The 26,843-nt window shown below is 40.2% G+C and overlaps 1 protein-coding gene across 2 annotated transcripts in view; it reads right to left on the minus strand.

Moving 5' to 3' along the window:
- MPDZ (multiple PDZ domain crumbs cell polarity complex component) overlaps positions 1-26,843 on the minus strand; it is a 175,935-nt gene that overhangs the window by 79,696 nt on the left and 69,396 nt on the right. For both annotated transcript variants that reach the window (XM_036331164.1, XM_036331163.1), the window contains 11 exons: positions 26,544-26,658; positions 26,111-26,199; positions 17,810-17,993; positions 16,950-17,021; positions 14,058-14,167; positions 11,487-11,633; positions 10,463-10,627; positions 7,792-7,977; positions 6,494-6,703; positions 3,947-4,063; positions 1,029-1,193 (listed from right to left, as the gene is read on the minus strand). In XM_036331164.1, coding sequence (XP_036187057.1) covers positions 1,029-1,193; positions 3,947-4,063; positions 6,494-6,703; positions 7,792-7,977; positions 10,463-10,627; positions 11,487-11,633; positions 14,058-14,167; positions 16,950-17,021; positions 17,810-17,993; positions 26,111-26,199; positions 26,544-26,658 — 1,560 coding nt within the window. The remainder of the gene's footprint in view (positions 1-1,028; positions 1,194-3,946; positions 4,064-6,493; positions 6,704-7,791; positions 7,978-10,462; positions 10,628-11,486; positions 11,634-14,057; positions 14,168-16,949; positions 17,022-17,809; positions 17,994-26,110; positions 26,200-26,543; positions 26,659-26,843) is intronic.

The raw sequence follows: 26,843 nt of genomic DNA on the forward strand, positions 1-26,843 counted from the left end.
TAACAGATCTTAACATTTTGCCATATTTTCTTCAATCTCTGTTTCTACTTACAACAATGAAGTGTATTAAGCTAAATTCCATGATTCCTTTTTTAAGAATAACTTCTTTCCTGAAGTTGAAAGGTACGATTCCTACAAATTCTTAGTTTTTTTAACACATACACATACTCATAAAAATACACTGAACTGCTTTGTATATCAATGTCTAGAAAATATAAACAATGCCAACAAATCAATAGAAAGATAAGCAACCCATTATAAACTTAGAGGCCACTGATAGAAGTGAAACCCGAATGGCCAATATATGAAAAAGTATTCAACCTCACTAGTAATCGGGAACCCCAAATTAAATAGTAAGATACCATTTAACACCCAAAAGATTGGATAGGTTTTATAGATCATGTCACTAAGAAAATAAACAAAGTTGGAGAATTTATACCAATAATCTATTTCTAATATAGAAATGGACAGATATGTCAAATAGCAACCAGATTCTTCAATCATATCCAGTGACTTAAACATATTTTGCTATTCACGATGATTTTTGTGCATTCTTTGGTCTCATTTTATATAAAATCCTATGACAGCATTAAGTTTAACTTAGCTAGTAAATATCAAATTAATGCAAGAAATATTTTACTATCCAACTTTGCATGGAAGTCAGTTATGAAATCATGATAAAATAACTGTAATTTTTTTCCAACGGAGACACAGTTAAAAACACAATTTGAGAAATAATTTTCATTAATTTTTTTCATTTTAACAAGAAAATCCTAATCACAGCTTTGAACCTCTGTGTTCATCACTCTGCATAACAGACCCTAGAATTAAACAGTCCCTGGGAGTCATATCTGACCCAATCAATACCACCTAAATGAAACTGAACTTCAATCTGGTAATGAATCCATGACTTGAGAAATAGAACGTATCTGACTTGCTACTCCTACAACTCAACTCCGCATAAACAGTGACCTCTGGAAAGTTACACACAAGGTTCTCCCATAAACGAGTTGGCATTCCCTGTGTACCTTGGGAGGAGAAGGTGGAAGGGAGGGACCATAGTTCAGGCGATCACTACAAGCACTGCTGTGAAGAGATAAAATAGAGGCTGGAGTAGAGTAGATACTGTCATCGGGAGAGTAGTGAGACTCAAATGCAGATTCATCGGCTAAGTCAGCATCGTTTGTGTCCACCTAGGGATAAAAACAATAATGTCAGTTGGAAATTCTGTTCTATTACAAAGTCTCCACTTGAAACCAAAAGGTCCCTGGTATCATTCCTTTGTCTATGCCATTTTCTACATGACCTCTTCAACCCCTCAGAGGCTAATGCAAGAGTACAAGGATGAACTGCTCACCTGCAGCTGAGCCTGCTGGTGTCAAAGGCTATTTTTATTCCATCAATAAGGGACTAAAGGTAACAATCAATAAAGAACCTGGATCAATTCTAAGTTTAGAAATGTCATAAATTAAGGGAAATATTTGCTTTTTTCCAAGTTCACATTATTTTAAAATAATACCTGCCCAAATCTTAGAATTTCATAATAAAATGAATGAGGTCAGCTCTTTTCCTATTCAACTAAAATAAACTTCTTCAACAGAACTGCGAGGCAATCCTGTATTCATAAATCACACCAAGACGATATATTGTGTTTAAAATGCCTTTAAGTAGACTTAAAAACCAGTCAACAGACCCAGAACTTGATGGTGATCATCAGAAACCAAAGAGAAAAATCTGGCATTTCATGCTGAAATTACACTGGCAAACAAGGTGCCTAATTATGATCTAGTTATGGTAAAACTATTAGTTATAAATGGCTATAGTTGGAAAACTCACATAGAGTGAGGTAGCAAATTTCACTACGTATTAACTAAAAATCCTATTACTATCTTCTGTGGCAGAACCAAGTGAAAGATTCAAGGCATGATAACTCTGAAGCTCTCCTTACAATTCACTCACTGTTACATCTAAGAACAGGTAGAACTGACATAAATACTACCCTTATACAATACTACCACCCTTTTCTGCTTTAATGGTAAAACCTGGTATGTTCTATTTCTTTGTGATTTCAACTTACACATTTAGCCAGGAGAAGTTGCACTAAAACATTACAACAGGTCATATTCTTGCAAAAAACATGAGAGGAATAAAGATGAGCAATTTCAAAATAAACTTCTCTAATAACATTTCTTCAATACATGTTCAAAATCACTAGTGAGTATCTATGTGGAGATTTATCCTTTATGAATGTACATTATGTACCATAATCCAAACATTAAATCTTTAACATTTGCTATCTACAAAGATAGTATTAACTAAGCCTTGGGCCATAAATTATAATAAAAAAAGATCCTAACAATCAATTCATCTAATTATTGTAGAAATAAAAATGCCAGGGTTCAGAAAAGTTGAGTGACCAGTAGAAGATTATACAGCTAGTTAGGGAGAAGGCCCAGGACACTTCCTACCATAAGATGTTGAGCTCACGGGAAAATGGAACTAATCTTCTCTTTGGTATTCATTTAAGGAGATTCAAGGAAGCTGTGTCAACTCTAGAAAAAAATGTATTTCTTGGGGCTCTTTTAGAGACAATGATACATTTCTGACTTACCACATTTCAAAAGAATTTTCTATGGCTGAAGACTACTTGACATATTTATACCATAATACTTTATGTAGTTCATAGAGTTCTAAACTATCTAGTTTTTAAGTGTTAACATAATCCTATCTAACAAAAGAGTAATATGCAAATTGACCATCACTCCAACACACAAGATGGTCGCCCCCATGTGGACACAAGATGGCCAGCAGGGGAGGGCAGTTGGGAGGGACCAGGCCTGCAGGGGAGGGCAGTGGGGGCGATCAGGCCTGCAAGGGAGGGCAGCTGGGGGAGACCAGGATGGCAGGGGAGGATAGTTAGGGGCAACTGGGCCAGCAGGGGAGCAATTAGGCATCGATCAGGCTGGCAGGGGAGTGGTTAGGGGCAATCAGGCAGGCAGGCAGGCAAGCGGTTGGAAGCCAGCAGTCCTGGATTGTGAGAGGGATGTCCGACTGCCCGTTTAGGCCCGATCCCCTAAACAGGCAGTCGGACATCCCTTGAGGGGTCCCAGATTGGAGAGGGTGAAGGCTGGGCTGAGGGACAACCCCTCTGTGCACGAATTTCGTACACCAGGCCTCTAGTCCTATATAATAAAAGGCAAATATGCAAATTGACTGAACGGCGGAATGACCGGTCGCTATGATGTGCACTGACAACCAGGGCACAGACACTCAACGCAGGAGCTGTACCCTGGTGGTCAGTGTACTCCCATAAGGAGAGCACTGCTCAGCCAGAAGCCCTGAGCCGGGTTCACAGCTGGCGAGTGCAGCAGCCATGGCGGGAGCCCCTCCCGCTTGCACAGCAGCACTAAGGATGTCCGACTGCCAGCTTAGCTCAGCAGGCCTAAGCTGTCAGTTGGACTTCCCCTGAGGGCTCCGAGACTATGAGAGGGTATAGGCCGGGCTGAGGGTCCCCCCCAACCCCCCCCCCCCAACGCGTGCATGAATTCCATGCACTGGGCCTCTAGTATAGACCTGTTATCTCCTTAAAAGGCAGGCAAAATGCTGATTTCTGGCTAAATACTGAAACAGTAAACGAATGCCTAGGAAGACTCAGTATGAAATGAGAGTAAATAAGTGCTCCGACAACATTTGGTATGATGTACAGATTAATTCTACCTGTTGACATAATGCCTTGCTAAATAAATTTTCCACGAATCCAACAAATAGTTTTCACATAGGTTTGTTTTTCTTCCCATTTTGAATTATTAGAACTATTGGAGTTGAGAAAATGTTCCGTTTCACAAATATAATGAACAAAGAATACAGTAAGACTTTAGAATATTTTGCAAGATAAAATAAGACATAAGATTTTTTAAAGAAAGCTTGAAAAGCTGTGGCCACTAACCAGAGCCAAGTCAGCCCTGAAGAGGGCTTTGTCAGCCAGCCCTTCCTCCTGGAAGGAGTGTGGGGGGTAGAGGAAGGAATCCTCCTTGGCAGAAACATAACCTTCTTCTGGCGAAAGCTGCAGGGAGAATGAAGTCCAGCGAGTGAGGATGCGATCATGAAAAGAAAAGAGAATGGAAGGAGAGGGAAGAGGGGAGAGGGAGCGGGAGAAAAAGTTAAAGGAGGAGAGAAAAAAATGGGAAAGTTTTCATATGATACCACATGACTTTAACATAGAACGATGAGCATAAAATATGATAAATATTCATATTTAACATTTGTATTTGTTAAGATACAATGAGTTTATTTGAATACCAACACCATCTGTTAGATAAGAATCCTTTTCAACTAAGTTTTTTCATCCTTCTCATAAAAGATGATCAAAATCAATAATATAACAAATATTTTATATTAAAGTAATCATCTGGTCATTTTTATGTGACAAATATTCTGGCTAAACAAGTTCTTAATATAGAAATAAGGCAACTTTTAACACACTGACAGGAAACCTAACATCTTTATTCCAACCTCAGAGAAAATAGGCTAATAGCCTATACAATAAAAGGCTAATATGCAAATCGACCAAAATGCGAATGACCGGTCGCTATGATGTGCACTGACCATAAGGGGGCAGACGCTTGATGCAGGAGCTGCCTCTGGTGGTCAGTGAGTTCCCACAGGGGGAGCCCCACTTAGCCAGAAGCTGGGCTAAAGGCTGGTGAGCGCAGCCGTGGTGGTAGGAGACTCTCCCATCTCCACAGCAGTGCTAAGGAGCAGCGAGCCAAGTAGTAAGGAGCACCAAGCAGGCAGGTGATAAGGAGCAAGGGCTCCTAAACTGTGAGAGGGATGTCCGACTGCTGGGTTAGGCCCACTCTCCATGGACATCCCCCACAGGATCCAGGACTGCGAGAGGGCATAGGCCAGGTTGAGGGACGCCCCCCCCCCCCCCCCAGTGCATGAATTTCATGTACCGGACCTCTAGTACTTAGATAACTGTCATGCCTACATCACCTCGTATCATCAATTACATACCAAAGTGTTTTAGGAAAAAAAGTTTCTCTTCTTGTTCCACAAATATGAGTTAGTAGGTAGTACACTTCTCTTTATAAAAAGATATTTTTCATATTATTGCAATGCATATGGAATTTGAAATAGTTAACATTCTCATGAAAGAAATTTATTTTGGAACTAGCTAGGGAAAAACAGTATGCTTTTTAATAACTGGCATGGATCCTCCTAAGAGCAGTAAAAACATATATGGAATTAATGTTTGCCATTTTCTTTATTGAACAATAAGACTAGAACCAAATGTATGGTCAATCTTAACATACAGGGTGGAGCAAAAGTAGGTTTGAGTCATGAGTATGTGAAACACAGAGTTTCTTCTTGTACTATTATTTATTGATTATATTATTTTCCATATGAAGAACTGTAAGCCCACTTTTGCCGCACCCTGTATATGCAGAGTCCCAATGGCTTATCTTCATTTTTATATCCCCCCTCATATCGGTCTTCTGTTGTAATTTCTACAATTCTGGTTTGATTTCAGGTTACATTAACATATTCTTCCTCCCTCCCTTCCTCTCCCTCTTTCTGTTTTTATAAATATATTTTCATAGGTTTCTAATTCTTTGTGGAATAAAAAGTGAAGAACAAAAAAAAATGTAATTAACATTTAAAACAATAAGAAAGCTTACTATTTCAGTCAACAAATTTTTCCTTGATGTTTATGCAAATATATCCATGTGTCTGTGGTTTCTTAGGAGGAGTATTTGCCCTTTCACTTAAGAATACATTTATACACTGAAAAACAAACAAACAAACAAAAAAACTCCCAAAGAGTGAGAATGTCTCTCAGATTTCACTGCAACTCAGTCTTACTGGTAAGTGCTGTGTTGCAATCACTTTACCTACTAAACGTATTGGCATTATGTAAGCATGTCATTAGTTATTTTTAATATTGCAATAATTAATGACATGAGGGCTCTTCCATCCCTCAGGAAGCCACACGCTGATGAATCCACTTTGGAAAGTTCAATTTCTTGCTTTGCAGTAATTAGACAACAACTGTGTTGAAATTGACAGAATGTAGGACCTCAAGCCACTCTACAGAGAGTCTACTTTATCCCACCCAAATTACACATTCTGCTGCTAGTTGTTAATGCTGATAATTTCTCTAATACTCTACTGTATTGGTATGGATATTTTAAGGCATTATTTCTTTGAAAATATTTCATTCTGTATTATCATGACATTATGATCAAATACAAAAGGTGAAAAATGAAGCACAAAACAATGTTACCCATTTATTTCTGAACTTCCTGTTTTATTTCCTTTAAAAAAATCTTACTCAACATTAAATTTTTATTCTCAAAAGCCAGTAACAATTGTGTTTATAAAAAGTACCAAAAGTCATGATTCATCATAAGAACATGTGAAGCTAAAAATAAGCGCAGAAGCCATTTTATTTGGAAATATTGAAAAGAATCAGTAAAATCCAAATTCTTACGGGTAAAGGCTTGGCAACTCCTATTTTCACCGTGCCTGACGGGGCCCCCTTCAGGGCCTGCACAGCTTCCTCGAGACTGCTGCTCTCCAGGTTCACGTCATTGACAAACATGAGGCGATCCCCAGGAAGAAGGCGTCCATCCTTTTCAGCAACACCACCAGGAACCAAAGAACGAATTACGATCACAGTGCTGGCTGGATCCACAGGGTCCTGACAGAAGGAAAAAGGACAGAACAGGCAGCTCCATTTTACACTGGGAAATATGTGCACAGGCTGCTCCCCCTGAACTGTAATGGATGGGTGTCTTTAAAAAAGTTCATCAACCCTTCTAATGAATTATCTGGGCAAAGGTTCCCTTCTAGAGTTTAGGAAGAAATCACCCTAAACAAGCTCCCTCTCTTGGCATCATTCCTGAGTCGACCTTTCAAATTGTACACAGGTAAGTTGAAAATAATTTTAACGTTTGTCAAATGTTGTAACTATCATCTGAGGGTAGACAGATGTCAGATATATGAATTATTAACACCAGCGTTTGTTTAATAGGGAATAACGGCTCTGGAGCATCAGTAGTTGTGAGTATACTAAAGGTAGGGCCTCTCTCTTGAAATAAGGAAGTGTAAAGAGAGGCCGTACAGAATTTGGTGATGCAGTGTAAGATATACAGCAACGTTAGTATCAGCACAAGGCTCCAGAATCAGGCCCTGTGAACGACACAACCCAGAGGAGTCATCGGAGATGGCAACTGGCTCAGTATTAATTAATGAGGAGCAACAGCTGTGTCTATCCAACGGGCTGCAGCATTCCCTCAGCTACTCACACTACAGAACACAATGCAAGGTAAGGATGCAGTCACATTTGACCAATTTAAGCTTATTCATAAATTTAGTCAAAGGATAGGAATGCTGGAATTTATAATATAGCCAATTATAAATCTCTTATTCACTTCAGACACAATAAATATCTAATACTTTCTGTCTTAACATTAAAATATGAACCATTGATTAAGTGCATGGAAATAAAAATAGTTTGGACATACTCCCCAATGTCCAAAACAACAAAACAAAATGATATTTCTACGAAATTCCTCAAGAGTTACAATATAAAAGAGCTCAAGGAATTCAATATTTTAAAAAAATCCTTTAAGATAATCAATGAATCATATAAATTACTATTTTGAAGGTTTTCCTAGGAATAAGAAAATGCCTTTGATGACTAAAATATTATCTGCCTTTTCTCTATCAACATGTCTTTGTATATATCATCTTTAATTTTTAAAAACTGTTAAAAGTCAGATTTACCTGATAATCTAAAATGCTAAAGCCAAGTCCTTTGCTGCCTTTCTCCAGCTCAATGTGCTGAACGTCCGCCTCCCACATGGCCAAAGGTCCGTGAACCTTCCCTGGATCCCGACCCACATCGGGCATCTCCAGCGCAGGCTCCTCGGTCTCAGAAGACCCGATGAACTCGCCAAGATCTACATGAGGCTGGTGACAGACCAGACAGCTCTTATTTCAGAGGCACTAGGTGAGAGGATACACATAACAGCACTACAGGAAAAAGTGAGATTCTCAGTGTCTTTCCAGAAAAAAGTACTCTCAAATAAGGGTAGCAACAGCTTATCAGGAAACCCTTAGGAATTAAGGTCATAGTTACTGAAAGTTATTAGGCAAGAAGAAATGCCTAACTTATGACAGGCGTTAAAATTATATGGTTCTTTTGGAAATTTATATATATATTTTTTAAAGTATTGGAGATCTCCCCCTCTTTTTCCCCCCTGACCTCCTCCACCCCGCACTCACTCTACCCCCCAGGCCTACTGCAATATTGTATGTGTCCGTGGGTTATGCATATAAGTTTTTTGGTTAATTACCTACCCCCCTCTTCCCTCTGAGATTAAAAAAAAAAGTATGCACCAGGCTGTCATGGCTCAATGATTGAGCGTAGACCTATGAACTAGGAGGTCATGGTTGGAATCCCAGTCAGGACACATGCCTGCATTGCCAGAGGCAGCTGATCAATGATTCTCTCTCATCATTGATATTTCTACATCTCTCTCCCTCTCCTTTCCTCTCTGAAATCAATAAAAATATATTTTTTAAAAAAGTATGGTTTAAAGATCTTACATAAAAATATTCAAAGGGCACAGGCCAGTGTTTCCAAGTGGTTAGAGTTCAACCTGTTCACCGGTGTCTCAGGTTCAATTCTTGATCAAGGGCATGTACCCAGGTTGCAAGTTTGATCTCTGGCCCCAGTCGGGGCAGAAGCAGGAGGCTCCTAATCAATGTGTCTCTCTCACATAGATGCTTCTCTCTCTCTCTCTCTCTCTCTCTCTCTCTCTCTCTCTCTCTCTCTCTCTCACCCCTATTCCCTCTAAAAAAATCAATGGAAAAATATCCTCCTGTGAGGATTAACAAAATATATATAAATACAACAGTTACATCTCAGAGCATGACTGTGGGTGATTTGCACTTATTTCATCAGTGTCTGAATCACCTCCCTAGACAGAAGAAAAACAGTAAGCTATTTTGATAAAAAGTAATTATGATAAATAAAAACTCATGAAGAAATGGCTCAATGTAAAAGTTCCATGTTTTATGCACCCGTCTTGTTCACAAGATTCTTTCATTAATAAATTAACGTGCTCAGTTGCCAGACAAGATTGGAAGTCAGAAGGGCTGGGGCTTGAAAATTGTCTCTAGGATTTCTCATATGCTGCCTTGAGCAATATTCTTAACCTGGGCTTCATAACTACCCATCTCATACATTTCTGAAGATTAAATGAGGTAACGATGATAAATCATCTGGTACAGAAACAGAGGCTCAAACTGTTAGCTTCTTTGATAAAAATACATTAAAGTGACTCTAGATTAATTCAGCTGTTAATCTAGAAGAATACATTAAATTCTAGTTTGCACACTCTCTTCACTTTTATTCAATTATTGAATAGCCTAGGACCATGGATGCAAGTCTGTCCACTTGTTTTATTGTACTAATCACATTTATATCACATAAAAATGTGTATGGTTATGTGGGGTACTACATAACTACAATTTGGACTTACGTTTATTATTCTACCCTGTTCTAATCACCCATGTGAATATTAAACTATACACTTTATTCTTCAAAGTTTTCAAAATTATCTCATTTTACTGATTCCCTCAGTATAATGTAAATCAAATCCTAACATCATCTCTAATTATATCTTAAAAGGGATTTCAATTAGATTGCAAATATACAAAGTCCAATTCATAACTTCAGATATCTACTGTGAATCTTTGGAAAGGCCAATGAGCTCCATTTCTTGACATTATGATCTGAATGGAAAAGAATGAGCAAACAGAAAAATGGGAATTTCTGGATGTCACAGAGTATTATCTGACGTAGTATTACGAGTTCAAATTTCTCATTTTTTAAAGTTATTGATAGTGTGCAAATAAGACCAACACATGCAGAAACGATGTGTCCATCCATATTTTAACCATTCCCTGAGCAGTAACTGTGTGCCAGGCCCTGAGCTCAGTAGGTTACATAAAAGTATCACTCACCACATAGACAGTATATACTCACTATTTATGTACTTCAATTTTCTGCTCCATGAATGGGGACTTCATACTAGTAGTATGAATAAATTATATAAGCATATCATGGGCAATGAAATAAAATATCCATATAAGACCTTATTTTAGCTGTAGAGTAATGCTCCAAGACAGGCAACATGACTTACATTGCACAGAGGAAAAAACTGAGATTCAGAAAAGTGAAATGACTTGCCCAAGGTCCCAGAGGCTAGGAAATGCCAAGCCTGATTCAAACCCAGGTCTGTCTGACTCCGAGGTTTATCTTATAAGCCATGGCACAATGTAAGGAAACCAAACACCAAATAAAAGAAAACAGGCCTAAAAAAATTTCAAACACCATTTAGCCTTTCCATTATATATTCAGATTAGTCTCATATCCATTATCCAATACCTTTTCTGTTAGTTCAATGTCACATAGGTCCAGGCCATCCAATTCTGACTGGGTGGTGGGTGGCACAGTGCGACGACAGCACACCATGGTCACTTCTATAGGCAACTCTTTTAAAATGTTCACCACATCTTGGTGATTTTCCCCAAGCAATGTTATGCCATTCACCTGAGGAAAAAGAGAAGTTGTCCAAGAAAGAACATTTCACAGCATGAATATTCTTTAGAGAACAATTTTTCATTAAGTAAATATAAATTTTACTATTACCACAGTTCTCCTGTACTCAGAACTGTAATTAGACTCCTAACAATACTATTCAAAATGTTTTACACACAAGGTTAGAGTCTGTTGGATTTGGACCTTCTGCAGCACTCAGAAAAATCACTAGCTTGCATCCATGTTTGATCTCCCAGAGTAGTAGTTTGGAAGGAAGAGTTAATAAAAACTTCCCCAAAGGAAGAATGGGAAAAGGGATTATTTTAAAAATTTACATTTTATATTATTATTAAGTGAAAATGTCAAAATGGAAAATGGCACATATTATGCACTAGCATGCTTTTTATAAAAGCGAGGCAAAAGAATACATTCATATTTCGTATTTATGCTTAAAGATATCCAGAAGGTTGCCCAGACACAAATGTAATTAGTTAACTAAGGAAGGGAGATAGGAACTGGGTGAATTGGAATAGGAAAAAGGCTTTTTATTGTAAAGCTTTTGCATTCTTTGTGATTTTGAAATATGTAAATGTTATTACATATTCTACAAATTGAATAAATGTTTTAAAAATTTTAAAGAAGTTTTTATAGTTCTCTTTAATTAAAACAAACTCAGCATGGAATACATCTGAAAATTAGTCCAAATATAGATTTGAAATTTCTGCTTTGGGTGGAATTTTATTTGTAGATCTCCCTTGAGTATCCTTTAGAGGGGAAATTTAAATAAGAACTTAATTATTCACCATGAAACCTCCTGCAGCCTTTTAAGAATTCTCTTTGGGGAGGGAGGGTAAAATGGCATAGCTCTTACCTCCAATAGCTCATCTCCACTGAAAAGCTTCCCACTGTGTCCAACAGGACCTTCCGGTAGAACAGATCGGATAAAATGATGTCCCACTGTTGCTTCCAGACTTATCCCCAAACCACTGCTCTCACTGAACTTGCTCACATGGGCCACCTAAAAACATAAAAATCATCACAGTTCTAATATCTTTTATTTTTTAATTCTCAAATATGTATTTTATTAGTGGCTCGGTGCATGGATTTGTGCACATTGAAAGGAAATTAATTAGAGGGTGGCTGATGGTGAGGGGACTGGGCGAGATGGGCTGGACATGCCCTGGAGCCAACCTCCCTTGGTTTCTTCCCCCACTGGTCGCACCTGGGGTAGCGCCGGGGCTCAAAGAGCTTCTGCTGAGTGAGCAGGGTCCTTCTGGCAGGTGGGGTCCCTCGGCCTGGCCTGCGGGTATTGGGCCAAAACCTGTTCTCTGACATCCCCTGAGGGATCCCAGAGTACCAGAGAGCACTCTGCAAAGTTGCTGTTGTACAGGGTGTGGAATGCAAACGCAAGTGTGCAGTAAACCAGATTTGGGCCGACGGTGCTCCAGCAACAATAAAACCCTCAGCCAAAGGTGCAATTGTGTGGGCCTGTGAGGAATTGGGCCCCCTCCCCCCTGGTTCCAGGGTGCATCACCCCAGAACCGCCACTGCCAAGTCACTGCAGCTCAGCAGCTCCTGCATTGAGTGTCTGTCCCCTGGTGGTCAGTCTGTGTCATACCTACAGGCTGGTTGGATGGTCGCTTAGCCTTTTATATATATGGATATATATATAGATGTTTGCTCAAAGCAGATCAAGTTTCTCGCAAAAGTTCAAAAACATTATAAAGTAGCAAAGCTTTTCCTTTGAAAGAGTACTGATTATCTGTCAGTTTCATGAACCAACAGAAACCAAAAGGAAGCAGCGAGATGCAAGAACCTCAGATGCTTTGCTGTGCCTATAGACACTGATAAGGATGGAAGGTAGTGTAAACTGCTACAGATAAAACCAACACCTGAGCTCAAACAACAGTATAGGAAAGACACCCACTTAGCGCTTACTTTGTGCCAGGGACTGTGCTAACCCCACTACACAGATAATCTCATTTTCTTCTCAGGAATAGATATAGTTTCTATCCTCGTTTCCCAGAGAGGTTACCTTAACCACAGTCACACAGCTAGAAAAGAGCTTTGAACCTCAGCTGTCTGAACCTAGAGCCCACACTTCTCACTTATGTGGTTTTGAGGGACAACACTGGTCTTTAAAAGTCTTCCAGGACCCCACTCACAAGGCCCATCAATCCTCCTTTCTGCTGCACCACTCCCCACAATGATTACATCTATGCTGTATAACTATGTCGCCGAATATTTAAAGTCAGATCTATGTCTAATTTACTTTTGTTGAGAGCCAGTAAATAGCTTAATTCTTTTTTACTTACAGCACACTTGTGTCCTTGACAGATTGGGAGTGAGATGTGCACAAAGGCCATTAAAAGGTCCCAGCCTCAGGTCTGACATCTGACTAGTCAACACTTGCCTAGTCAAAAGGTTCCCTTCACTATTCAGTTACCAGCAGAAGAGGTGCAGTCTCAGTTATGCAAGCCAGCTTCCTCATAGATGGAACATCTCAACTTTCTTTTCATGTTAAATTAACAACAGTGAAGCTGCACTTTATTGTATTTTTTCCTCAGTGCAATTTAAAATGGTAATAACAGCTGTACTTACTCATTTCTTAACTGACAGTTAAACATCTTGAGTATTTAAAAAAAAGATCATTGTCATGAGTATTCAATGAATACTGCTTGGCACAAAGTGCTCAATAAATGTTAGTTATTAATAATATATGAAATCTGCTGTCTTTTATCTCTTCTAATCTAGAGTTACTTGAATATTATAAGCAATAAGAGAAATTCAAACTAATCTAGTATTACATTTTCCTTTTGAAATCCCTGAAATTTGCAGGTGCACATCTAAAGGCTGGTAATGTGTGTCACCCTTGTTAAACCTCTTTTTAGGAAGCAAATGATAATTGCTATCCTAGCTATGCAAACTATTAATAAACATAAAACATTCAATATGGCGTAAGTGATATGAAAAAAGCGGACAGAAGTACACACCTCTTAAGGAAAATAAATACATGAGAGTGATAATAGGAAAAAGTACTTTTACAATTTTGTATATAGGTCATGATTCATTTTTATCTTTAAGTGAACACTGTCATTGTTTTCTGATTCTTTCTATGAATCCCAAGTTTAATAATCAGAAAAACAACCTTCCTAGTATCTATATAAGATATACTACCACCAGGAATACTAAAATATTGATGATTTATGAGTTCTAAAACTTCAATGCCATTTATTTCAGTTCCCTGGTTACAATCAAACTTTCTCCAAATTGAATTTTTTAAATACCTGAGTCAGCACACTTAGATCTCTTAAAAAAAAAAAACGCTGGACATTTGCTATTTCTCAAAGACTCTGTATGACCAACACTTTCATTGCTCTCATGAACTTCTTCATCAAATACAGTTACAAGTGAGGAAGTTGGGGAGGGTAAGGTAACCTACCGCTATTTCATAATTAATTCCCATAATCCTTTGCCACTTTTTCAGCAGGGCAGCTTCCCGTTGCTGTGCATCTTCCATTTCTTCTATTTCAGCCAACAGCAAGGGATACCCTAAAAGAGTCAACACAATTAAGTCAGTGACAAACCACAAAAATTATCCTTATTTTAACATTCTGTACCAGGGGAGATCAGAACCTGTCTATCATACAAAGTCTGACTCATCACCCAATAGATACTCTACTTCTCTACATATTTAGAACCCTAACATCTGCACGTTCAAACACTACTTTCTTTTCTGAGAAGTCTTTTAAATCTTGACCACATTTCCAATAAAGTATCCATATATTATCTGACATGTATTTAAAAGAACCAGAGCCCCGAGTCCCTCCAGGTTTCACTTGGTGGTCTTTTGTGTCTCTACAGTCAAAAACCATGCTGCCTTTTATGTTAGTTTATCTACTTCATTTTCAATTGGTTCTACAGAGTAAAGAAGAACCAAGCCACACCTTAACAAAAACAGACAGAAGAAATTAACAAAGAATATATGCAACTCCATGTACAATGAGTATAAAAATAAGAAAAACTTGAGAAACAGAGTGCACATTAAAATAAAACCCCATAATTGGAATTGCACTAATTGGTAAAAAGAAAAAAAAATTGGAAAGAAATTCACTAAACAAATTATGTAAACACTATTGAATTAAAATATTTAGCTAAAGTAAGAAAATGGTTGAAAAGAATTTGCAAGTCATATTCAAATATTTCCATATTTCATCATAGTTCATCCTCATGAAGGTTGTCTTTTAAAAAAATCTCTACAAGGCACACTCTAAGTTAAAATTTTAATATCCTTGCCGAAACCGGTTTGGCTCGGTGGATAGAGCGTCGGCCTGTGGACTGAAGGGTCCCAGGTTCGATTCCGGTCAAGGGCATGTGCCTGGGTTGCGGGCATATTCCCAGTGGGAGATGTGCAGGAGGCAGCTGATCGATGTTTCTCTCTCATCGATGTTTCTGACTCTCTATCTCTCTCCCTTCCTCTCTGTAAAAAATCAATAAAATATATTAAAAAAAATGTTAAAAAAAATTTTAATATCCTTGTTAGCATTCAAATTTCAAATGTAAAGAGTGTTGTAAAAATCAGATTTCTCAACTGCCTCCTATTTAACGGAATTAATAAGCTTTCACTCTAGGTCTATTCTGCACATGTTATGCCTTGAATTAATAAAATGAATCGGTTTCTCTTTGAGAAATTGAAAACAATTATATATATATATATATTTCCCCCCAGCTTCAGACTAGCCCACCCAAATGAGTGTGTTCTTTCCAAAATTCAATTCAGTCCAGAGAGAATCACCACGCAGGGATGAACACAGATTCTTTCAACTTGTTAAGGGTTGGAAAGAGGAGTCAGCTCAGAGCCCTACCTCCTCACTCACCCCCCTTTCTCTGATTCTGCTGTCCATACAGAGCTGGGTAGTGATTCAAACAGGATGGGCTTCTGAATGCAAAAAGTGGGGAATCTGTATTCTGGCTACTAACAAATGTGAGATCTTTCTTCATACAACCCACATGCACAATCCCCCATTCTCCTCCTTCCCTAACTGCCCCAAGTCAATATGTCAGACAGATTTTAAAAATCATGAAGTCCAGTCCTCTGACCTTACTGAGAGTCAAGTGACTGTGACTTATCCAGGCTCACACAATGAGTCAAATTTCTTTGGAGGTGGCAACTTACTCCCTTGTCTAGGGACCAACCACTAGCATAGATGCATCAGAACACACATTTTTCCAAAGGAATTTGGGGGCCTTGATTCTCAGTCTAGAGCCTCACCCATCTATCCTTGCACACAAAGCCAACTACGTGGTCTGAGCTTCCAGACAATGCCCACATCCATCCTCACTTACTATCTCATTTTTGTCCTTTCTCCCTACTCCTGATAATAACTTACACTTTAGCCTAAATAATTTCTTCACCAATTAGTGTAAAAATGGCAGAATGCAATTAACACCAGTGAATCTTACACATCTCACTGCAGGTATATCTTTGCAAACACAAACACTGCTTTAAAATAATAAAGGTCAATAAAAAATGTCAGCAAAAAATAATTTAATAATGGAGCAGTAGGTATTCTAAAGAACTACAAAGCTTCAATAAAATTATTTCGTGCAGGATGGGATTCAAATGAAGGGAGAGCAGTCTCGTTCTTTGCTCAGTGGATTTAAGTTACTAAACTACCGAGAGCAACCTGACAGAGAAGGGAGGCACATAGCTCCCAGGCTAAAAAGATCACCACAACACTCAGGCATAATTACATATTAAAACAATGTTACTCTAAAAAATGTTTAAGCAGCTTCATGGATCCCAGGTTTATAAGTGAAAGAAATCTAATTTCTCTCTAATATTCCTTTCAGAACCAATTTCCCAATATTAAAGTTTCCCAATATTAAAGTTTTAAAAAATGGAGACGAAAAAGCCTCCCAAATTGGACAGTTTCATTCCTAGTAGCTTTACAGCTTTACAGATTCCCTGGTATTTATTTTAAATATGCTTTATAATTTTATGTTTGCTTGTTCATTAAGATAGACATATGTTGGCTGTATAGAAATACGGGGGTTGAAATAAAAACCATGTATTTACTGATTGAGTCCCAAAGGGTTCTAGTTTAAAAAAATGTAGAAGATCGAGTCAGTAAGAAAATATGCCAGCTATCAATGAACTATTTCAATCTACTAGAGCAATTAATCATATATATAAATAAGGATTTAAAAGATCTCTTTTTTGAAAGTGTTCTTCTGTAATTTACAATATGTCCATAGAGGCTCATGCACATTTATAAAAGTCAGTTATCTATAAAGCATATAAAGAACAAAACAACCTGCTCCAGGTGTTTACCTTCTTCCTCAATGGGTAATATGCTGGTGTTTCTCCTCAAACATAAAGAATCTTCATCTTTTTCATAATTTTCTTAAAGAAAAGAATATGTTAGTAGTTATATCTGTTATAGAAGCATTTGAATTTTTCACACCCCACTGTATATATTTGAATCCCCAAATAAGAAATTGTTTAGGTAGGGAAACTCTTCAATAACTACTTATTCTTAAAGGAACGTTTTCTTGTTAATGGGAGAAAGAAGTAATAAATTTCCCCTGTGATTTGCCTCCCTGTCTCCTCATACTGTAATAAGTAGTTTATGACATAAATACTAGAATGGTTAGCAGTTTGAGAAATGAAGCAGCACTTTCCAACCAACAGCCCGACTTCTACCAGTAAACCTTGAGCCCAGTGAGCTACATAGGGATGCCAGTGTTTCCCAGAAATACTCATGGGTAAGCAGGTTATCAACGACATTTCTAAATGGGAAATTAAAATCCATTCCTTCAAGGAAAGGCTGAGGAGTCAGAAACATCCTGGGGCTCAAATGCATAATCCAGGCAGATAGGTTCTGCCTAAGGAGAAAACATGATGAGGACACTGAAAAAGTAAGGAGGCACAGCAAGGTAAATGACTGTGTATGTTTCGGAAATGGTGACTGAATAAATAGGACAGGAAGTAATCTGCTTTATTCTTAAGTCCGTTCTACAGTTAATGAACACATTCTTGCTCCAATTCATCCCAACTTTATTAAATTTGCTTTTTACTTGGTTCATACTAAATAGTGAAGACTAAATACTATTTTTTAAATAACTTTAGAATTAGAAAAAAACATGAAATGATATAAGGGTGTAACTGAAAACCAGATAACTTGGCATTACCTTTGCTTATGCTGGCATCAGCAGGAGATAAAACCACATCTTTTGTGACGTCCTCCCTTGCCGGGAGCTCAGCTTCCTGTTTCGTTCCTCTCCTCATCAGTGTCAGGTGCACAGTCTGTCCTGTGTGTCTCAGCACCTCTACTGCTTGTTGGTTGGTAAAACCCTGAAGGTTTGTACCATCTACCTGGTAAGAACAAGACATGTTAAAAATTGAATGGATATTTGTATTACCGATTCACCAAATGCGTATTTACCGCCTGTTAGTGTGAGAAGAATGGGGAGTGAGGATTCCCCTAGCAGGGAATGGGCTGACGCCTGTTTGGGGACCAGTACTAGTTTACAATCACTAGAATCACTCAGGAGGGTTTTGTTTGTTTTGCTTAATACAGATTATGGGGTCTCATTTCTAGAAATTATGAGCTAACAGTTAGAGGGTGGGGCCCAGGATTCATACCATTAAAAATATTTGTTTCCACTCCTCAGCATCTAGGAAGCAGAGTAAGCAGGCTCTCCAGAGAATTTGTGGTAAAGAAATGATGAACTGAAAGCTTTGTACTCAGTGTCATGTATGTGAAAATGAAATTGTGGTTGAGATGCTACTCTTATTTATACCCTGTGCTAAACTAAGTTGTGAGAGGGGCCACCAAGAATAAATTTAAATTCAAGTGGTTAAGAAATAAACATTGTGTACATTTAGGACATGAAAGAGGTGCGTTGTTAAAATAAGGGAAAATTTAAGAGGCCTGTTTTTGTTTTAAAGAGAGAAGAGTTCTGAATCCCTACCACACCCACTTAGATGGTTCTTCCTTGACCTCAATTCAGAAGAGCTGTGTCACCTCAAGGAGGGAAGGATGCAGGGGACTGTGTGTAATTCCGCCAGAAGAATAAGAAAAAGGCTTTGACTGTGAAGCAAGAGAAAAGTGCTGTTATGTTGGGAACTGCTCAACAACCTGGCTTTGTTGGAAAATAGACCAGAGGAATGCCACTCCCATGGAAAGACCCAGTACCCCTCGGAACGATGGTACCCAAAAGAAAGAATCTACGGAACAAACTGCTGAGAAACAAGGGGCCAAAGTTAGATGAAAAATCCACTATTTTCTATGTAAAGTTAAGTCAAATATCTCCACTAGGATCTCCCAGGAAAACAAATGTCAGAGATGGTAGTAGCACCAAAGAAATTGCTATAATGGAATAATCATGGACTTTCCATTTCAGAATTCAGTTCAAATTACTCAGTATCTCCATCTGTCATATGGGAATAATGGTACTTCCCAAATTTACAGTGCATGCCACTCTGGACCAGGAAGATACTCATCAACTGTTATTATTAGTAGCAGAGTGAAGAAGTGATTAATAAACATGAAAATCCCGAGCTTTCATGGGAGCAGTTTCTGTTCCATATAATTAAACCCATCATTCCTATGAGACAAGGTCCCCAAAGCCTAAACCAGGCCCCAGGCCAGCTCTGGTCCCTCATTATCGAAGGAAGGGCGTTAAGCCGTGGCTTCAGATCCAGTGGTGCCACAGACAAGACTGCAGTTCAGAAAATGCCTTTGTGCTATCTCAAGAAGAGATCTAACATTCTCACAGTACAGATATATCAATTAACAGGAACAGTTATAGGGAGAAATACTAGCTGGAACAATTCAAAAATCCCAGTTTCTTAGCACACTCAATTAGCTGGCCACGCCCGCCTCCAACACAGCCTATACCTATATGTATAAAAAGTCACAGAACATCATAGGCAACATCTGACATCTTTCCATATTCACATGCTTGTTTAATAATATTTTGATTAATTATTACCTCATACTGCTTTTAGCCAAGTTCTCTGTATATCAACCTAAAAAAAATGAGTGTATATGTTTTTATTTAATGACAAGTTTGGCCAACTTTAAAAATAGAGTCCTTTTATCATATAATTCTTACATACTATATATACTAGTAAAGTGGGGGGGAAATGTGTTCATTTACTCTATTCTTTTGCCCTGTATGATCATAGTGAAACCCTAGAGCACAATCTGTGAAACAGGAATCCTACAAAAAAGTTTTAATGTTATAAAATAATAATTCCTCAAAACATTAAGAAATGATTTCTTACTCTTCTCACCACCTCAACAATTATAAAATGAAAATAATGTATAGCTCAAAATAGCTGTTACCAGACAGCTAGAAAATGTTAACAGACATTGAGAAAAACAAATGCAGTTGTGAAAACACAACTGGGGTGAAGAACTTGACTACCACTATCTCAAAAGTCCACAAGATGGTGATATTTTGCACTAAATTAAGGCATAATCAAAGCATTTCATGATGTTCCCTAAGCATTTAAGGTGCTTCTAAAAATACTGCTTAAAGTCAAAAATCGGAACATTGATGATAATGAAGACAAGTGATTTTATTAAAAGAAAAAAGATTTCACAAGAAGGCTGCTTCCACTTTTGGATCAACAATTTCCTTTATCACTGACCTTGCCTAAGCAAAATTATATTTAAGGTTCCACTTATCTTATATAATAAAAGGCCAGCCACCATAAGCATAACGACCTGAACAACCAGAGACCAGAACCACCACGGCCCCTCGCCGGGCTGGCCCCGGCCCTAAGCAAGTAGTTAGGGGCAATCAGGCAGGCAAGCAGAGTGGTTAGGGGCGATCAGGCAGGCAGACCAGCGAATACCGGTGATCAGGTAGACAGCCAAGTAGTTAGGGGAGATCAGGTAGGCAGGCCAATGGTTAGGGGAATCAGATAGGCAGACGGCCCCTCCCCGGGCTGGCTCTGCCCCCAAGCATGCGGTTAGGGGCAATCAGGCAGGCAGGCAGAGTGGATAGGGGTAATCAGGCAGGCAGATCAGCGGTTAGGGGTGATCAGGCAGGCAGACCAGTGGTTAGGGGTGATCAGGTAGGCAGGCCAGCAGTTAGGGGCAATCAGGTAGGCAGACGGCCCCTCGCCGGGCAGGCCCCCCCAAGCAAGCAGTTAAGGGTGATCAAGTAGGCAGGCAAGTGGTTAGGGGCAATCAGGTAGGCAGATGGCCCCTTGCAGGGCTGGCCCCACCCCCCAGCAAAGAAAGAGGGAGACCCAGGCCACGGTGGCAGGTGTGCAGCTGGCCAGCGATCACCCGGCAGAGGGAGGCCCAGGCCAGCCAAGTCATCGCACCCCACACCTGTCAACTGCAGAGGGAGGCCACCGGTGGCAGCGGAAGTGGGAGGCGGGCAGCGCTGCACAGATGGCAAGCAGTGGCAGTGGCAGGGGTGGGGCCAGCTGCTTGCAGCAGGGGGAAAAAAAGCCCCAATAGGCCCTTATCTCAGGCCAGGCCTAGTGAACCTACCCGAGGGGTCCTGGATTGTGGGAAGGTGCAGGCCTGGCTGAGGGATCCCCCTGAGTGCACGAATTTTCATGCACCGGGCCTCTAGTAGAAGAATGAAAAGAATGACAAGAAGGAGGGAAGCTACTACGAGACTCTTTCAAATGTGTAAGGGCTTCATTTCAGGCTCTTAATAAATATCTGCTTAATTTATCAAATTGCACTTAGGTGCAAAGTATTACACTAGGTATTTAAAATAAATGACTCATATGGTTTTCCTAAAAACTCTACAAGAGACATTTCCGTATTGCAATTTTGTAGGTGAAAGCAGCTTACTAAAACTTAAACATATGCCCAAGAAATGAAAACATACATCTATACAAAACTTACACATGAAAGTTCACAGAGGCATTATCCCCCCAAAAGAGGAAGCAACCTAGATGCTCATCAATTGATGAATGGATAAATAAAATGTGGTATACCCATACAGTGGATTATCATTCAGAAATGAAGAATTTCTTTTTATATGCTACAACTTGGATGAACCTTGAAAACATTATGCTAAGCAAAAAAAGCTAATCACAAATTACCACTTATTATATGATTCCATTTACATGAAATGTCCAGAACAGGCAAATCTGCACAGAAATTAGATCAGTAGTTGTCTAGCATTGAGATGATGGGGGAATTGGGGAGTAACTCCTAGTGTATATGGGGGTTTCTTTATTGGATAATGAAAATATACTAAAATTGATTGTGGTAATTGATACACAATTGTGAGTACCCAAAAACTACTGAATTATACACTTTAAATGGGTAAATTGGATGTCATGTGAGTTGTATCTCAAGAGAATTTTTAAAAACTTTCTAATGAGTTAAATTATACAGCTTAGGGGGAAAAAACGTAGCTGTGTTTTCAATTTTGAATTCAGTATCAAATATGTATTTAGAATCTGTATTCACTCTCCTTTCCTTTACTCAAAAACAAAAAAAAAAACACACTTAAAGTAGTTAATTTTCAGTGTAGGTTAAAATGGAGATACCATGGGAAGGCTCTTTACAGGAACCAGCCAGCTCAGAGGCGAGCACATCCAATCTTTATAGTCGATTAAGAGGTGAACAGGTGCAGTTAGGAGTTTTACAGAACTAAGCACCATAACTCAGGGAGCTGAATACAGGAGCAAATGGCAACAGATAAAGGACACCTCTACCTTTCCTGTTAAATTATGGTAGAAAACACATAACATAAAACTTATCATCTTAACCCAGCCGTGGGCAAACTACGGCCCGCGGGCCGGATCCGGCCCGTTTGAAATGAATAAAACTAAAAAAAAAAAAAAAAAAAGACCGTACCCTTTTATGTAATGATGTTTACTTTGAATTTATATTAGTTCACACAAACACTCCATCCACGCTTTTGTTCTGGCCCTCCGGTCCAGTTTAAGAACCCATTGTGGCCCTCGAGTCAAAAAGTTTGCCCACCCCTGTCTTAAACTTTTCTAACTATACATAAAGTTCAGGAGTGTTAAGTATATTCACACTGTCATACACTAGATCTCCAGATGTTTTCATCCAGCAAGGTGAAACTCTGTACCCATTAAACAGCAGCTGCTCATTTCCCCCTCCACCCAATCCCTCAAAACGACCAATCTGCCTTCTGATTGTATGATTTTAACTACTCTAGGCACTTCATGTAAGTGGAATCATATAGTACTTGTCCTTTTATGATTGGCTTATTTTACTTAGCATAATGTCCTCAAGGTTCATCCATGTTGTAGGATGTGGCAGAATTTCCTTCTTTGTATCATTAATTTTCCATTGTATATACATCACATTTTGTTTATCTATTCATCCATCGAAGGACACCAACATTACTTCCTTATCTTAGCTATTGTGAATAATGCTGCTATGACCAAGAACTATTCTATCCTAACATTCTACTTTCTTACATTCCCAAGGAAACCACAGATACTTAATTAAGATTAAACAAACACATCCTATCTAATAAAAGAGAAGCATGGTAATTAGCCGTACATCCGCTACTCTTCCCATTGGTTAATCAGGGCGATATGCAAATTAACTGTCAGCCAAGATGGCGGCCGGCAGCCAGGCAGCTTGAAGCAAACATGAGGCTTGCTTGCTTCAGTGACGGAAGAAGCCAACGTTCCCCACCTGCCGCTGCCGGCCTCTGAGCTTGCAGTTTGAAACATTGTTACAAATATAGAAGCTAAACAAAACCCCAGAAACCTGCTTTCAGCCAGCCGGGATCTCAGAGCTGGAGTTGAAACAGTGTTTCGATTATAGAACCCAAACAAACCAGATACCTGCTTTCAGCAGCCGAGGCCTAAGAGCTGGAGCCAAGCCTCAGAGCTAAAGCTGGCCCAGAATAAAAAAAAGAAAAAAAAGAGCAGTTGGGAGCTTCAGTCACCTGCCAGCCTGAAAACAGCCCTCAGCCCCTCACCCAGACTGGCCAGGCACCCCAGTGGGGACCCCCACCCTGAAGGGTGTGTGACCAGCTGCAAACAGCCATCATCCCCTCATCCAGGCTGGCCAGGCACTCCAGTGGGGACCCCCACCCTGATCCAGGACACCCTTCAGGGCAAACCAGCCGGCCCCCACCCATGCACCAGGCCTCTATCCTATATAGTAAAAGGGTAATATGCCTCCCAGCACCGGGATCAGCGTGACAGGGGGCAGCGTCCAAACCCCCTGATCACCCTGAGGCTGTGTGTGTGACAGGGGGCGGGGCCATCCGCCCTGCTCTGTTCGTGACAGGGGAAGGCACCCCAACCCCCTGATCAGCCCTGCTCTGTGCCTGATAGGGGGGAGCTCCCCAACCCCCTGATCGGCCCTGCTCTGTGTGTGACAGGGTGCAGCGCCCCAACCCCCCCCATGGGCCCTGCTCTGTGTGTGACGGGGTAGAGCCATAATCTCATCATTGGCCCTGCCCTGAGTGTGACCGTGGCAGCGGCCCAGCCCCCTAATCAGCCCTGCTCTGTGGGTGATAGAGGGCGGGGCCCCAACCCTCCCTCCCCCCACAGGCCCTGCTCTGTGTGTGATGGGGTAGAGCCAAAACCTCCCCATCGGCCCTGCCCTGAGTGTGACAGGGCGCGGCGCCCCAACTCCCTGATGGGCCCTGCTCTGTGCATGACAGGGGTGAGCTTCCCAACCCCCTGATCGGCCCTGCTCTGTGCGTGACAGGGGGGAGATCCCCAACCCCCTGTTCGACCCTGCTCTGTGAGTGACAGGGTACGGAGCCCCAACCCCCCTGATGGGCCCTGCTCTGTGAGTGACAGGGGGCAGTGCCCCAACCGCCTGATTGGTCCTGCTCTGTGCGTGACAGGGGGTGGCGTCGCAACCTCCCCATCGACCCTGCCTTGAGTGTGACAGGGGGCGGTGCCCCAACCCCACAATCGGCCCTACCCTGAGCATGACTGAGGGTGGCATCGCAACCTCCCGATCCACCCTGCTCTCTGCATGACAGGGGGTGGTGCCCCAACTCCCCAATCAGCCCTGCTCTGAGCCCGACTAGGGGCTGCACCTAGGGATTGGGCCTGCCCTCTGCCACCCGGGATCAGGCCTAAGCCAGCAAGTCGTTATCTCCCGAGGGGTCCCAGACTGCAAGAGGGCACAGGCCGGGCTGAGGGACCCCCCCCTTCTCCCCCAAGTGCACAAATTTTTGTGCACCGGGCCTCTTGTGTGTGTGTGTGTATATATATATATATATATATATATATGGCTAAGTGACTGGCCATTAGGTATGATGCGCTCTTACCACCAGGGGGCAGATGCTCAACACAGGAGCCACTGAGCAACAGCATCTTTGCAGAGTGCCCTCTCACACTCTAGGACGCCCCAGGGAATGTCGGACTACTGGTTTTGGCCCGATCCCCGCAGGCCAGGCTGAGGGACCCCACGTGCTGTAGGGACCCTGCTCACTCTGCAGATACCCTTCGAGCCCCGGTGTCACCCCAGGTGCAGCAGGCTGGGGAGGGACTGCGGGAAGTTGGCTCCAGGGCGTGTCCAGCCCATCTCACCTAGTCTCGCCCCACTGGCCACCTTCTAATTAATTTCCTTTCAATGTGCACTAATCCGTGCACTGGGCCTCCAGTATTAAAATAAACTGGAATTCCTCAAAATGTCTTCCAAAGGATATTAACATGTGTTTGAAGATAGAAAGAAACCATATTAAAGAAGTTTAGGAAATACTTATGTAAAAGAGTTAAACAAGTTTCTCTTCTGCAGAACTTCTCAGTCTTTGATTTTTTTTCCATGTCCATTGTGAATCCCTAAGAGAGTATATCGCCTGCAGTTTTTCCTGAAGTTTTTAACCAGGAAGCCCTCTTTGCAGGGTCTTTGGGGTTTGTGTTCTCAGAAGGAGTTAGGTAGTCCCGTTTCCAGCGAACACTGAACTGGAAGTTAGATCCTTTTGTACACTGCCTTGAACAGCCATGTGCTCAAAGCCTAGTGATGTTACTACAGTAAGAATGGTGGGTTGATTAATTAGAGAGGTTGTATCTTTTCTGTATTCTTGTATAGTCTTAGAGCTAAAAGTAGCCTTGGTGATGGAGTCAACAATAACAGTGTCGTTCTGCTAACCTAAGGAAGAAAATGCAAACATCCCAAATTCAGATGCAAGCAAACCAGAGGCTATGACAACTGGTCTTTACCTGGGTGTCTGCAACTACAGTCTAACTATGATATGAATGTACTAGTAACCAATGTATAACTATTATATTAATGTTATAACCAGAAATCTGATATGTCATAAATCATTCACAAATGAAGTCCCACCTTGAGAGGTGAAATCGGTAAAGCTTCTATTGAATGCTCTTAATTCCAAAAAATAATAAAACCGATCATTGTAATGAGAGTCAAATTAACAAAGCAAGCTTAAATTAGTATCAAGCTAAATGTAGTTCTCAAAACTGAGTAAAGGAGGAGAATGCACTTCTCAACGATGACAATTAAACAAAGCAAAATTAAATGTGCTACTCACTGCTATAATTTGGTCTCCAATTTGGATTCTGCCATCATGTTCCACAGCGCTGCTCTTCGTAATGCTCTTTACAAAGATTCCTGAAGGTTCTAAGATTGGAAATAGTTGTGTGTTTTTTATTATTTATGAAAATCACTCAACTAAATAATATCCATCCTCTAGTATCCAAATATACAGTCCTAATTTTGAGGGAATATACATCAGCAAGCCACACAAACAAAACCAGTAGTAGAAACTTAGGCCAGAGGATGAGACAATGGTTTTGTCTCATAAATACAAAATCACAATCACATACATTAAGTTGTTCCTAGAAAAGTTTTCAATCTGTTTATCCAATAATATAAAAATATATAAATATGATTCAATAACGCATAAGGTAATTACATTAGAGGCAATTGTCAAGTTAAAAAAACATATCAATGTTTAAAACTACCTAGTTTTTTATCTCCAATGTAACCAGCAATGGTAATTCCCAATCCCTGGACATTTTTAGTGAGTTCCACATCAAATGTCTCACTGTCTTCACTTTTCTGAGTGGAAGCATCAACCTAAAATAAAGTAGATAAGTAAATACCCAGAAAAATAAACATGTAAACAAACAAGGTAACTCAAAAAGCCGCATCTTTATTTTGGAATAAGGTGTAATTAGGCGTCAGAGAACTCTGCTGGAGGCTCACTGTGTGATTGATTACTCCTTCAGTCTTGTTAACGTGCACTGAGCATCATATTTGTG

This window comes from Myotis myotis, unplaced genomic scaffold (genome assembly GCF_014108235.1).
Source record: "Myotis myotis isolate mMyoMyo1 unplaced genomic scaffold, mMyoMyo1.p scaffold_m19_p_12, whole genome shotgun sequence".
Classification (NCBI taxonomy): Eukaryota; Metazoa; Chordata; class Mammalia; order Chiroptera; family Vespertilionidae; genus Myotis; species Myotis myotis.